General features: G+C 34.3%; 1 protein-coding gene across 2 annotated transcripts in view; it reads left to right on the forward strand.

Moving 5' to 3' along the window:
• The first annotated feature begins 969 nt into the window (after positions 1-969).
• Positions 970-12,965, forward strand: part of GLRA3 (glycine receptor alpha 3) — a 133,353-nt gene continuing 121,357 nt past the window's right edge. For both annotated transcript variants that reach the window (XM_016120091.2, XM_016120092.2), the window contains exon 1: positions 970-1,523. In XM_016120091.2, coding sequence (XP_015975577.2) covers positions 1,453-1,523 — 71 coding nt within the window. In that variant the 5' untranslated portion in view covers positions 970-1,452. The remainder of the gene's footprint in view (positions 1,524-12,965) is intronic.

Here is a 12,965-nt window from a genome sequence, read left to right on the forward strand (position 1 = left end):
TTCATCCCTGTTGATAGTAGATAAAAGTCACCATAAAGATCTAACAAAATAGCTTTTAATTGTTTAAAATTCTATTATTGAGAGACATGAATAAGCCTTTTCCCGTGCACGCACATGCACACACATGGGTGCACATGCACACACACGTGCACACACACACGCGCACACACACACACACACAATTTTCCTTTCCAGTCTTCCAATCCACATTCCCATGTAAATGGTAATGGGGGATAGAGGGAGTGAAGAGAGAGAGAGAGAGAGAGGATACAGATGGATGACAGAAGAAAAGATGTAATATATCACCTACTTGTCCTTCTCACTTGAACATACTGTCAAGATACGAAAAATGTGTAAGAAGAAATGGTGGGTAGCGTTGTGTCTCTAATAGCCATCTTTTTAGATTTCCCACCTTCATCTTTTTAGAACCCTTCTTATGACTGAATGAAACTCAGCTTACTCTAGGCAACATGTTTCCAAGCCGGAACTGGCTAGGGTTATGAGAGGATTCTAGAAGCAGCTGATTCTCCTGTTCCACTGCTGCCCATGCATCATGTTCTCCGCTCTTCCCTTTCCATGGGCTTACTGTTCACGCTTACATTTCGGTGTAAGGTCAAAGAGACCGGGTCACATCTGAAAAGACCTTTCATTACTTAATTGTACCTTTTCCTGGAAGCGAAGAAGGAGGTTCCCTCCAAAGCGATTCTGCTACCTAATCCACAAAAGCCGCTGATTCTCCCAGTTCTTAGCCCTGAGGATTCCTTCCCCCACCTCCCTTCAGTCGCCAGTTTAGGCTCTGCATCAGATACTCATTGCTTTTTTTTTTTTTTTTTTTTTTTTGGGTAATGTGCTAAGCACCGCCTACCGTCGTGAGTGGCCTGTCACTCTGTCCCGCTGTGCGGTCGTGATTTGCGGGCAAGACAGTGTCGTCTGGCCCCGCCCCCGCTTCCCTTTGCCGCGCTAGCCGTCTCGGGTTTTAGCCAAAGGTGGAGAGAGTGGGATTCGGACCGGCGACTCTTGCAGCAGGTGAAGAAGCATCCTTGTTCCCGCTGTTGCTGCGGTTCTTTCTGCAAACGTGGGTCAGAGTCTGGAAAGGACGAGCATTCTTCCTTTGCCGCTAAAGCTCTAGTGAACTGTTGCCCAGAACCTAGGCACTTCATACATTTTATCTTACCCATTATTCCGCTTTCACTGTGTAAATCACCTGCACATTGGTAACCCTGTGAATCTCCCTTCTGCTCAAAGCTCAGAGAAGGGGTCGAAAAGGCATTTCAAGTGTTTTAAAGAGAGGGCCTCCGCGGACAGCGGGGAGCTGTCTATGGTGCTGAAGCTTTCCAGGCGTTTGTCTCTACCACCACACGGAGTTAGAGCGCACATTTTCTTTCTTGGCTTTTTCATTCCCCCATGCTTTGGATAAGACTAATTTCAGGATCGTGAATATCTCTTCGTATCATGGCCCACGTGAGACACTTTCGGACACTAGTTTCTGGATTTTATTTTTGGGAAGCAGCACTGTTACTCAGGTGAGTCCACTTGTATTTAACAGTTGGAGAACTCATTAAAGCTTGTGCACTAGGTTGCAACCACTTGTTATTGATGAAACCAAGAATGCAATTAGAAATTGACTGGCTGAGAGCATCTCTTAAGTCGTATTGTTTTCTAAAAGTATTCAGCAGTCTATCTATTGAGACCTCTGAAAACATGTAACTTTGCTCTATTTTCACTTAATGCATTTCAGTAACTGGCATCTTATATTAATTGCAGCTGAAATTAACCCCCACCCCCCGATTATTTCAAAAGCCAAGTTTTCCCTTCTCAAACTGCTATAAGATCTTCCTTTTTCTAAGTGAATTATAAGTTCTGGATGTCCTCTCTTTTTGGAAGTCGTAAAACATTTAGTAATTAGAAATGGAACATTACTAATTTTTTAAAAGGCAAAAAAAAAATTTTGAACATAGACATTTACTGATCAGAGAAATTCCAAATGTTATTGATGTATCTAGAGGTTAAGTTACATGAATAAAAAAAATAAAGGCCTTGCAAGTACTATTTTCTAATGTTCTTAGTTCAGGTAATACATGGAGGCAAAATCATAAATAAATCATTAGATATATTTTATGTAAAAAATAATCTTTTTGGAGAAAGTAATATTATAAGAAAACTATTGAACAATAAAATTGTTTTATAACATGTCATTTTCTTATCATGTCCAGTAATATTTAGTAGGCCTTGTTTTTTTCTTTTTTAATTAAAGAGAATGAGCAAAAGATTACATAATTTAATTAAACAATTTAGAAGGAAGGTACTGCTCACAGATTTTTGAGCCATCGATATACATTTTATTTTTCTATTATAATATCTTTATTATTATAATTTTCACTGTACAGCTCACAAGCTTTCAAGAGTATTGAAATCAAATAATTAGAGTAACTAAGTTATATGTATACTGATTTTAACTTGAAATATGTAAATATTGTTTTCTGAGTTGCTAAATCAATTTTTCATATTTTGGGATCTTAAAAAAACATAGTGTATTTCATGAAAACTACCTTATAGAAAGTTATATCATTTTGATATGCCTGTAGTAACAGGAACTCGTTATGAGGGTTATTGTATTCCTGAAATTACTGACTTTTTCTTAAGAGGCTAAACCACTGTAAACAAGAATATTTTCAGTAAAAATATTTTAATATGACTTAGTAAATTTTTGTAACTTTACAACTGTCACAAATTTTATATGTAGTGATCAGAGCAAAGAGTGTAGAGCTTTAAAATTTATGGAAATTTCATGGAAAGGAGAAAAAAATTCATGTTATAAGAGAAATTAGTTATTTTACTGTTTTTCAGTATCTGAGATGATAATATGCATATTTATTTTGCAAGAAATTAGAGTAGCTTATTTGAGAATTTAATTTAGTAAGTTTAATGTCAGTAATTAAAATGTTTTGATCAATGCGGTCAAATTTGCACAATGGCATTTCACCATGATATTTGTTATAATATATTCTTAGATCGGCAATCTTCATCTCCAGAGCTTCTGATTTTTGTCTAGTTTTATTTAAATCTACAAAAATGTATCTCACATTCATGATCATATTATAAGAATTTATCTTTATTAACGTTAAATGTTAAAAATGTTTATCAGTAATCCAAAAAGAACTCCTTGAAAGAGACATACTCAATGTAGAAGTTTATGCGAAATATGTGTTCTTCATCAAGTTTTTCTTTCTTTTTTCATAAATTGAATAAAATTTTTCTCAATCTAAGACAGGTCTTAGATGAGAGTAGCTCATCACTCTATGAAGAACTTTAATCATAGATAAAAAAATTATTATTTTTATTTTCAGTGATGGCCCTTGAGAGAAAATTTCCTGTAGTAAAGAAAGTGAAGCTCCCTCTACTGGAAATATTTTATAAAATAAATGTTTTTATGGAAACTATTCCTTGTTCACTAAGTCTATTTGTGATGTATTGAGCTAAAAGAAAACATGTAAAGAAAAATATGAAGTCAGAAAAGTAGTATTAATTCATAAATGTATCTTTTTAATTTAAAAATATTCTTTCCAAAGCATTTGGAGGCAAGAACTAGAAACCATTGATATTTGTAATAAAATAATTTACTAGTACAAGCTTTTCTTTATAGGTTTTAAAGATTTTGATTGAGATATAGCATGCACACAGAATAGTGCATAAATAACTAGTTCCTGTATAAAGTTTGACAAGGGTAACACACTCATGTAAAAAGACCACAGATCAAGAAGTAGCATTATCAATATCACAGAAGCACTCATCCTGCTCCTCCCCCCCCAACAAAAAAAATTCTTCCCCTGGCACTACTTTGCAGAAAGATAACCACTATCCTGATTTATGAAACAATAAATATATTTTTCTTGTGCTTGTATCTTATATAAATATTCATTTGAGTCTGATTTTTATGAACATTATGTGATTTATACATATTGTTACATGTAGCAAAAGCTTGTTTATTCTCATTACCATATGGTATTCCATTACATGAAGTCATGACCATCTATCCATTATCCAGTTGAGGAATAGTTGGGTATTTTTTAGGTTTTGGCTAGTGCTGCTATGAGCATTCTTAAATATATCTTTTTGTGAATACGCGTAAATGCATGTGAATAAACTCATATTGGAGACTGTATGGGTTGAGCCCAACGCTTTCTCTAGGAGAGAAATTGTTGGATCATATGGTAGTTTAGTGGACACTGCAGAGGATTAGTTTTTTAGTAGACAGTGCACGTTTTCCAAAGTAGTTGTACCTGTTTATACTACAACCAGCAATGTCTGGTAGTTCCGGTTGCTATTACTAGTACAAAATTTGATCAATGTAATATTATTATAAAAATTTCTAGCACTTTCTTAGACTACTATTGCAAGCTCACAGATGATATTTTAGTTCTTTTATCTTGGCATAATTTTTACTTTTTAGTAAGTAAGTTTTATTAAGGCAAAAACAGCAGAACAAAATATTTACTACTATAATTAGAAATATTGCTAGAATACGTCAAATATAAGAATATAATTTTTAAAGGGGAGTTATTAAAGAGGATAGTGGTTTTTTTTTTTTTTTTTTAGGTGAGGCAGCCCTTGGTTGACCTCGTTTTTAATTTTTTATGCCTATACCGCCTGGTCTTCCTTCATCGTCTCTCATCCAAGTACTAACCAAGCTCAACCCTGCTTAGCTCTCAAGATCAGACAGGATCTGGCTTGTTCGAGGTGGCATGGCTGTGGACAAGAGGATAGTTTTTGTTTCTTTAGTAAATACAAGTGAGAAAACTAACATAACAGACATAAAAAAATTTGAATTTCTTAGTTTTGAAGTTTTTAGAAGTTTAACGCTTTGCTCAAATATTGCTGTTTTTGAAACAATTCCTCTGTGGCTTTTGGGTTCTAGTTTTCATGTTTATAAAATAAAGAACAAAACACCAGTGTTCAGCTTTCTTTGAAACATAGATGAGTGATGATTATGAAGGGCCTGTGGAACGAATTCCAAAAGCAGAGGAACTGCCAAAAAATTTTTGTTTTAATTAACTATTTTCATAACATACAGTTTTGTTTTTCGTCTTTACAGTTTGATATCAACACAGACTTGCTACGTGAATAAATTATGGCATATTGTCAAAAACTGATTGTGTGAATTCAGGCTTCATGATAATCACAAATAAAATATTTTCTTGATTTACTTCAGAGCCTAAGAACAACATTTTGGCATAGAATTTCTTAGTTTTGCTTTTGGTATGTCTTGGAGGATAGTGAAAATCCTTTTAATGCTGGTTCTATTTTTTTATGTAAGATATTGAAGAAAAGTGTACTTCAAGTTATAAACTTTTACTATTATAATGATTTCTTATGTTCAGGTACAGTAGCAGATTCTATACAGTTTTTAAAAACTATTCTACACATAATATATGCTTCTTTCCTTTGTGTCTCTAACTAATTATACATTTTCCCAAGTATAGAAGGGTCATGGCCCAGTTCTCTAGTCAATGCCTTAAGCAGTTTGCCCTGCAGATTTAGAAAACAACTTGTAAAGTATTTCTTCTAATTTTTTTCTCCCTCGCCCACACAAGTATGTACTGAGGCAACTCAATCAACAAATGTGTTTAATATATAATGCAATTATGTTAATGTATATATGTAAATATGTAACAGTAATGCAATATGTTAAGCAATTCAGCAAGCTTTCCTGATTTCCAAGTTCTGTGCAGAAATACTTCTGCTGGGTACAATTTGGCTATGAATGATTGTGAAACTACCACCTTTCCTGGCATGGAACTCAGAGTGTGGCAGGGAAGAAAATACCAAGGGCCAAGTGACAAAAAAAAAAAACACAAACAGCAATCTTTAAGGAATGTGAGATAGGGAAGCTATCCAGAAGGCTTGGTACTTGTGCTGGATCTTCTTAGATAGCTTGTACCATGGGTGGAAATAAGATATAAAAAATATTCTCTTCAAAAGAATGATATAGGCATATACTGTGCTTAGGGAATAATGATGGTCAAATTTGGTTAAAGGAATTCCAATTTTAAAATCATATTCTACTAGCAACAACTATTGAGCTGGCTACAATAATAAACCTGCAGAAATATAGAAGAGTCACAGCTTCCTTTCACAATGGAATATGGGTAAAATTTAGAAGCAGATAATTTTATTATAACTGGATAGTTATCATAGTTATCATTATAGGAATGGTCTTGTAACTTGGCTCAAAATATTTCTACAAATCCTCTTTCAAAGGTAGAGTTAACTCATAATTATAATTAATCATAAGATAGCTAATAATAATTAGTAATAATAAGAAATATGTAAACAAACGACAATGACAAAACTACAAGAAGGAAAATCTGCTTGTTCAGAATTTGGAGAACATTTCTGAGTTTTTCATCAAAGTATGGTCTTTTTAAAGAAAGAAAATAAGGTCGGGGGTTTGGATTGTTGAAAGAAAAGAGGACATTGATTTTTCGCCCTCAAGATAAGAGAAAACTTTCTCCCCTTCCCCTGGGGTGATACTGACCTTGTTGAGAATGCATGGTATAATGGCTACTACTTTTTCATGATGCTGCCTAGACTAGAGTTGTATAGTTTCACCATTTGGGATTATGACCTAAAAATAAAGTACTTACTTGTTTTGGATTTTATTACAGCTTTGCAACTTTGTAAAAAAAGAAATAGTTGGCATCGTTTATCTGTTGACAGCCTTTAAGATAAGTTAATCCTAAAAGCATTAGAGGACTTTAGCATCTTTTTCTAGAGTATGTATGGTTCCCAGAAGCTACCAGGCTTTCCATTAATAAATCACTACTGCACCTAATACTATCATTATTAGATGACTTTCAAACTATTTTTAAAAAGACTCTTAGAGAAATTATCATTATAGTTTACTTTTTTATTTTCTATAGTATTTGCCTGTTTTTGGTTTGTTTTGGTTTATTTTGGTTTGGTTCAGACTGGCCATACGATGCTTAAGGCAGGGGCCTGGGAGAAAATAAGTGATTTGAACTTTCATAAAATGACCATGCAAATGTCCTCCAAGAAATGACTGAGAGGAAATGTGAATCCCATCTGTCTGGCTGATTTGTACTCAACTCACTTTACTTTCTCAAAGACTCCTTCTCAGATCCTCCCTGCAAGCCCAGGTGAGGATGCTGCCTCTACGTTTCCAGGCACCCGGTGTCTTTATTACTGCATGGATCCCAGGGGTGTAGTAACTGCCTGGGTACTGCCTCTGGTTCACATTGTGAAGTCCTTGCGGGCAGGAATGGTAACCTATTTCTAGTTCTTTCTCTAGGGCTTAAAGGAGTGTGTGTGGCAGCACTCTCCTTCAAAATTAGTGGAAGGGTTCGCTCATTTGGAATGAAGCATTGTTTTGTTTTATGCCCAAAAGCAGATTGACAATTTCAAATAAATAACTCTCTCTAGGCATAACTAAAAATATTATGCTGTCTTCCTCTGCGTCCAGCATTCGAGACGTAATTTAATGTTTCATTTTTCCCCCCTTATTCTGAGTTTTTCTGTCGTGATGTATTTATCTAGTTGTTACTTCTCTTTGCTTTCACAGAAAAATTTCTAAAAAAAAAATCTCCATTTTTCCATTTTCTCCCTACTCACCTGTGCCTTACTTGTTCCTACTTGGCATCAATCTTCAACTCTCCTGACTGAGGCAGTGCTGAGCTTTCGTGTTGTGATAGCTTCCTCTCTCACAGATAGTGGAAATATGAAAATAACTCATAATATAATAACTGTTGTAGAAAATAACTATTAAATGTATATATCCTATATATACACACACACATAAAAACATATATAAAACTATGTATTTAAATTGATATATAATTTTTAATTATCTACTTTTTATAAGATCTCTGTGCTGGAAAAAGAAGACAAAATTAAATGACCATCCTAAATGATAAATAAATGGTGCATATTCTCAAAGCACGATGTTTGAATTTCTATTATTGTACCTATCACATTTCTGCTCTCAGAATCACTGACAATTTTTCAATTCTCTACATTAACTGATATCACAGAATATTTGTTTTTGTCTTTCAATCTGTTTATTCAATTACATTTATATTTTAGGCCCAAGAGAAGTGTGAAGTATGAAGTGTGTTTGAATGATGACTTCTATTTTGCTTGCAGTTTTCAAAAATGTAGTCATGAATAACTATCCTCAAATAATAGCAACTATAAATATTGAGAAAAAGCAGATATCTTTTTAGGAATGGAAAAGAATATAAATTCTTTATAAGGAAGAAGGTAATTTAAATGGACCTTAAACGGTTGACAGAATTTGCATGGGGGAAAGAAAAAAGAGCATTTCAGGCAAGAAAAACATTGTTAGCAGAGGTAACAGGCCAGTTTCCAGGTGAAGTGGAGGCTTTATAGCAAACTTTATAGCAACATTTCTACCATGCAACCCCCAAGATTTTTTTCCGGTAAATTTATGTTTTAAGTTGTTTTAGGATTAACTTCCTAGAAAAATTTATATGACTGTTGTAGGGTTAGAAAACTTCAGCAGATGTTTATTCAAATAATAGGTTACTCTATTTCTAAAGAAAATGTTTCATTGTCATTACTTGATATTGAGGGAAGAAAACATTAGGATAAGCTCCTTTACATTCACTTGTTCATTGATGTCTATATATTTATATTAATTTTTGTCACTTAAATGTGTTTGTTCTGTGTATCAGAAGTTTGAGGGCTGAAAATTATTGGTAGATTAAATAAAACAAGAATACAAAAAAAGAAGATTTATGACTACACGATTTTATAAACAAATAACTGTATTTCTGACAAGGAAAATTTAAAAATAATCTACCTCTAAAATTATTTTCTTATTGAAACATAATAAAATACTCTAACATGCATAAAATGGTATTTTCTACCATTTCTTAAATCATTTCTTTTTAAGAAGAGACTTACTTTAATGTATTAAAATACTAAGGGACATAACTCAGTATAGTATATTCTACTGCATAGTAAGAATGAATGAATCTCCTGTGTCCTTAACTTGCCTCTTGTTTTGTTTATTAGAAAGAATAGAGGTAACAGGATTATATGGATAAAACTATTAGAAATCTCCCTTCTGCTTTAGATTGTTCCTTTGTAATGACCTTAAAACATTTTAAAGTATTTTGAAATCCTTTAAATCCTGAAATTTAGGGTATCTCTTTCTTCCTGCAAATCTTAAATAAGGTGAGAATTGTTGCAGACACTGACTCTGCTGCAGACCTCAGTTGGTGCCTCCTGAGACCACAGTAGAGAATCAGGTTTTATGTGCAGCCTAAATATTTTCTCCTAAATAATAACATGTGAACTTCAAATTTTGCTCACTTTAAAAGGCCAAAATGCATAACATTCTGTGTATGTATACAATTATCATATATGTCAACTTACAGCAAAGATCACATTGGAAAAGTTTAATTGATATGAAAAAAATTCAAATTCCTAAAGCAAATAAAAATTCAAGCTCAAAAATACAGTAGTAAGATTTTTAGCTAGATGTTTTCCAAATTAACTTGTATTCTGTCTTTTCTGTGCATGCATTGTGCGCACATGTGAAAGCAAGGAATTTGGAGAAAGAAGACGCAGGGGCAGGTCTCAGCCTCGCCTCTGAAGGGATGGGTGATGTTGCTATAGATGCAGTGATTGTATTTGATACGCTACTTAATAAATTTAATGTGTAGAGCTATATCCATCCACAGAGTATGATGTTTTAAAACTAATATAGTCAGAGATGTAATTCTCTCTCTCTAACAGAAAATACTTAACATTACAGCTATAATTTCTAGCTTAGTTTAATATCAGTTGCCTTTATTCTAAAAATGTATTTTTTTTTCTACAATCCATTACAGTCATAGATGTGAGAGGTGTTGAGTGGTAGGAAAATAAACAAGGGATGAACAGACTAACCCTTTATTCCTGTGTTAGTACAGATCAGGTTCATTTGTGAGTGACAGGAAGTACACAATAATATTGATTTAAGAAAGATTTATTATCCTTTCAAAATGAGAGAAAGAGAGAGAAAGACAGACAGGAAGACAGACAGACAGAAAGAAAGGAAGAAATCAAGAAAGAAAGAAAAAAGGAAGGAAGGAAGGAAGGAAGGACAGAAAGAAAAAGAAAGAGAAGAAGAAAAGAAGAGAAGAGAAGAGGAGAGAAGAGAGAAAAAACCCGTGGACGTGAGCAGATTGGAATAGGAGTTTACCAATCTTTCTATCTTGTTTTGCCATCATTAACAGAGTGATTCAAGATGGGTGTTCTGATTGCAGTCAGCACAGCTGCTTTTTAGCCATCAGATAAAAGGAAGAAGCTTTTCTTTAAAGGCACTTGCAAGAGGTTAAGGATTTCCCAGTTTCCATGGCAGATTTGTGTGTCTATGTGGCCAAGTCTGGTCATTAAGTTGTTAAATAGAAGTGGCTTGTTACACTTCTTGAAAGTCCCTTTAGAGGGAGTCCCATAACTGCCAGCTCACCTTTTTGTATTCTGCACTATGGAGCTCAGTCTTTAACTGAAGCAAAGGGAACTATTATAAACAGAAAAGAGCACGATCAGACTGTGTTTCAGGAATATCACTAAAGAAGTAATATGGAGAACTGAAAAGGAAGTCTGTTGACTGTGGGGGAGAGCAAAACAGGGATCAAGAAAAGTAGCGCACAGTCAAAGCAATAGGGTATCTTAAAAATGGAGAGAAAGGAACAGACATGAGAAATGAAACAAAACAAAACACAAAACTTGTCTATTAATTGGAGGCGAGGAAAGGGAGAACTGTCTGGGACAATCCTCATATTTATACCTTTAGTAACTGGGCAAATAATAGTGTCATGATGAGAACAGGACATAAAAGAAGAGGAACAACTATGTAGAAAAGTATCATAAGTTAAGTTCCAGACGTGTATGGTGAATGCGATGCCTATGAGGTATCCAGTTAATGGAAAACTTCAACATAGAGCCTGGAAGTAGATGAAATTAGATGGCTAGATTTGTGGGGCAGGGCTTTCCCATATTTTCTTACACTTGAGCACACATGGATGTTTCATTCCACTGAGGTAAACAAGCAAGCCTGGCTCTTACTGCCCCAGGCCCCATCCCACACACTGCTGACTGAGTTACAGATAACATATCATGTCATACTTGCAATCACTGACACGTGCAGATGTGAAAAGTCCTTCCCTGTCTAGGGCATTGCTACTCAAAATGTGGTCCCTGAACCAGCAAAAAACCATCGCCCAGGAGGTTATTCGAACTGCAATTCTCAATCCTACCATAGACTTACTGAACTCGAATCTGTATTTTATCTAGTCCTGCAGATAATTCATAATTCATAAGCACATTCATGTTTGAAAAGCACTGTTTTAAGAACAATAACTTCTAAGGGATGGGCAGAAATACTGGAGGAAAAATAAATAGACAGGGGGTATGGTTAGAGACAAAAAAGAACATGGAGTATGTCACAAAACCTGACAGAAGAGTTTTGGAAATGAAAGAATGATCAATAATACCAAATGCCATAAAAACAAAAAAAATATAGAAGAAGATTATTAGTAGCCTCTCAAGGGCATTTTTGGTATAAAAATACATGTACAAATATGTTTGCATAACATTAGTGAATTAAAGAACAAGGTAAATATAGGTTCCTTTTATTTAAGAGGCTACTAGAAGGAGAAGTAATGGTGGACACAGTTGAAGTATGCAGTTCTCGATTTGTTTGTTTAGTTTAGTTTTTAAAATGGAAAAATATTTAAACTTGTTTATACCCTGGAGGGAAGAAGTCAATGGATTAGGAAATGCTTAGGAAGAGACAAGAAAGGGCAAAGTCTTTGATAAAATGAAAAAAAAAAAAAACATTTAAAAAGAAGTCATCGAAGGGCATCTATTTTGACACCTAGAGTGCCCTGACTCTTCTGACTGAAGGAAAGGTGAAGTCTACTATTCCAAGAACATTTTACTTCCTAATTTTGATTTTGTTGATAGCCTAGTATTTTTATTAAGTTCCTTGTCCAAGAGTACAATATTTCAGAGTCAGATCAAATTCCCTGATCATTTTTCAATTAAGAAAAAAATGTTTAGAGTTGGCGAAGTCCTTTATGCCTCCTGGCTATGAGCGTGTGGGGGGAGGGAGGGGCGGGAGGGGTGGTGAGTGAGCACCATTAGAATAGGAGACGAGCTGCAGAGCCTGTGGTCTAGAATCGGCTAAGGGAGGAAGTCATTCTGAATAAGTCAGAGAGAAAAGAAAGAATTTCCCTTACAAAAAAGAAGAGCAAGGCAACAATATTTATGAGAAACATTTTATAGTTGGTGAGTTATTTTAAGAAATCAAGTACTATTTCACTAATTTGACAAAAAAAAAAGGTGATATTGACAACACATTTCCCATTGAATGTTGCTGTATGAATTCAGACTGTAGCTAGCATGTTTTGAAAAGCCATGTGTGGAACTGCTGTGATAACTCATGTTTAACGGCCACAAACCTATATTTGTAATTTTGAATCTAATCACTATAGGCACTTAATTAAAATCAATTTCAAACTATGTGAATTTTACTTATTTCTAATTTCTTAGGTAATAAATGATTACGTTTTCAGTATAAAAATCCAAACATTTCAGATAAATCAAAACTTCCCATTGGTCACCACCGCTGTATTATTCCTCTCCTTGGAGATAATGACTGCAATCATTTGACATGTTTCTTTCTGGATCGCAGTCCATATATTTATATAAATACATGTGCACATAAAGAAATACAGATTTTTTTTTTTTTGAAGAAAAAGATGTTCGAATTTGAGGCGTTATACTGCTAACCCATTCTATGTTGTTTTCTTTCAAGGAGAGAGAAGTTCATTAAAGTGTTACCACAATAAATTTAATTAGACAAAAAATGTTTTATGTGGAATAAGAAGATAAAATACAAACTTCAGGGTCACAGCATTCCTGGCTGGAAACCC

The sequence above is a fragment of the Rousettus aegyptiacus genome, unplaced genomic scaffold (genome assembly GCF_014176215.1).
Source record: "Rousettus aegyptiacus isolate mRouAeg1 unplaced genomic scaffold, mRouAeg1.p scaffold_m13_p_16, whole genome shotgun sequence".
Classification (NCBI taxonomy): domain Eukaryota; kingdom Metazoa; phylum Chordata; class Mammalia; order Chiroptera; family Pteropodidae; genus Rousettus; species Rousettus aegyptiacus.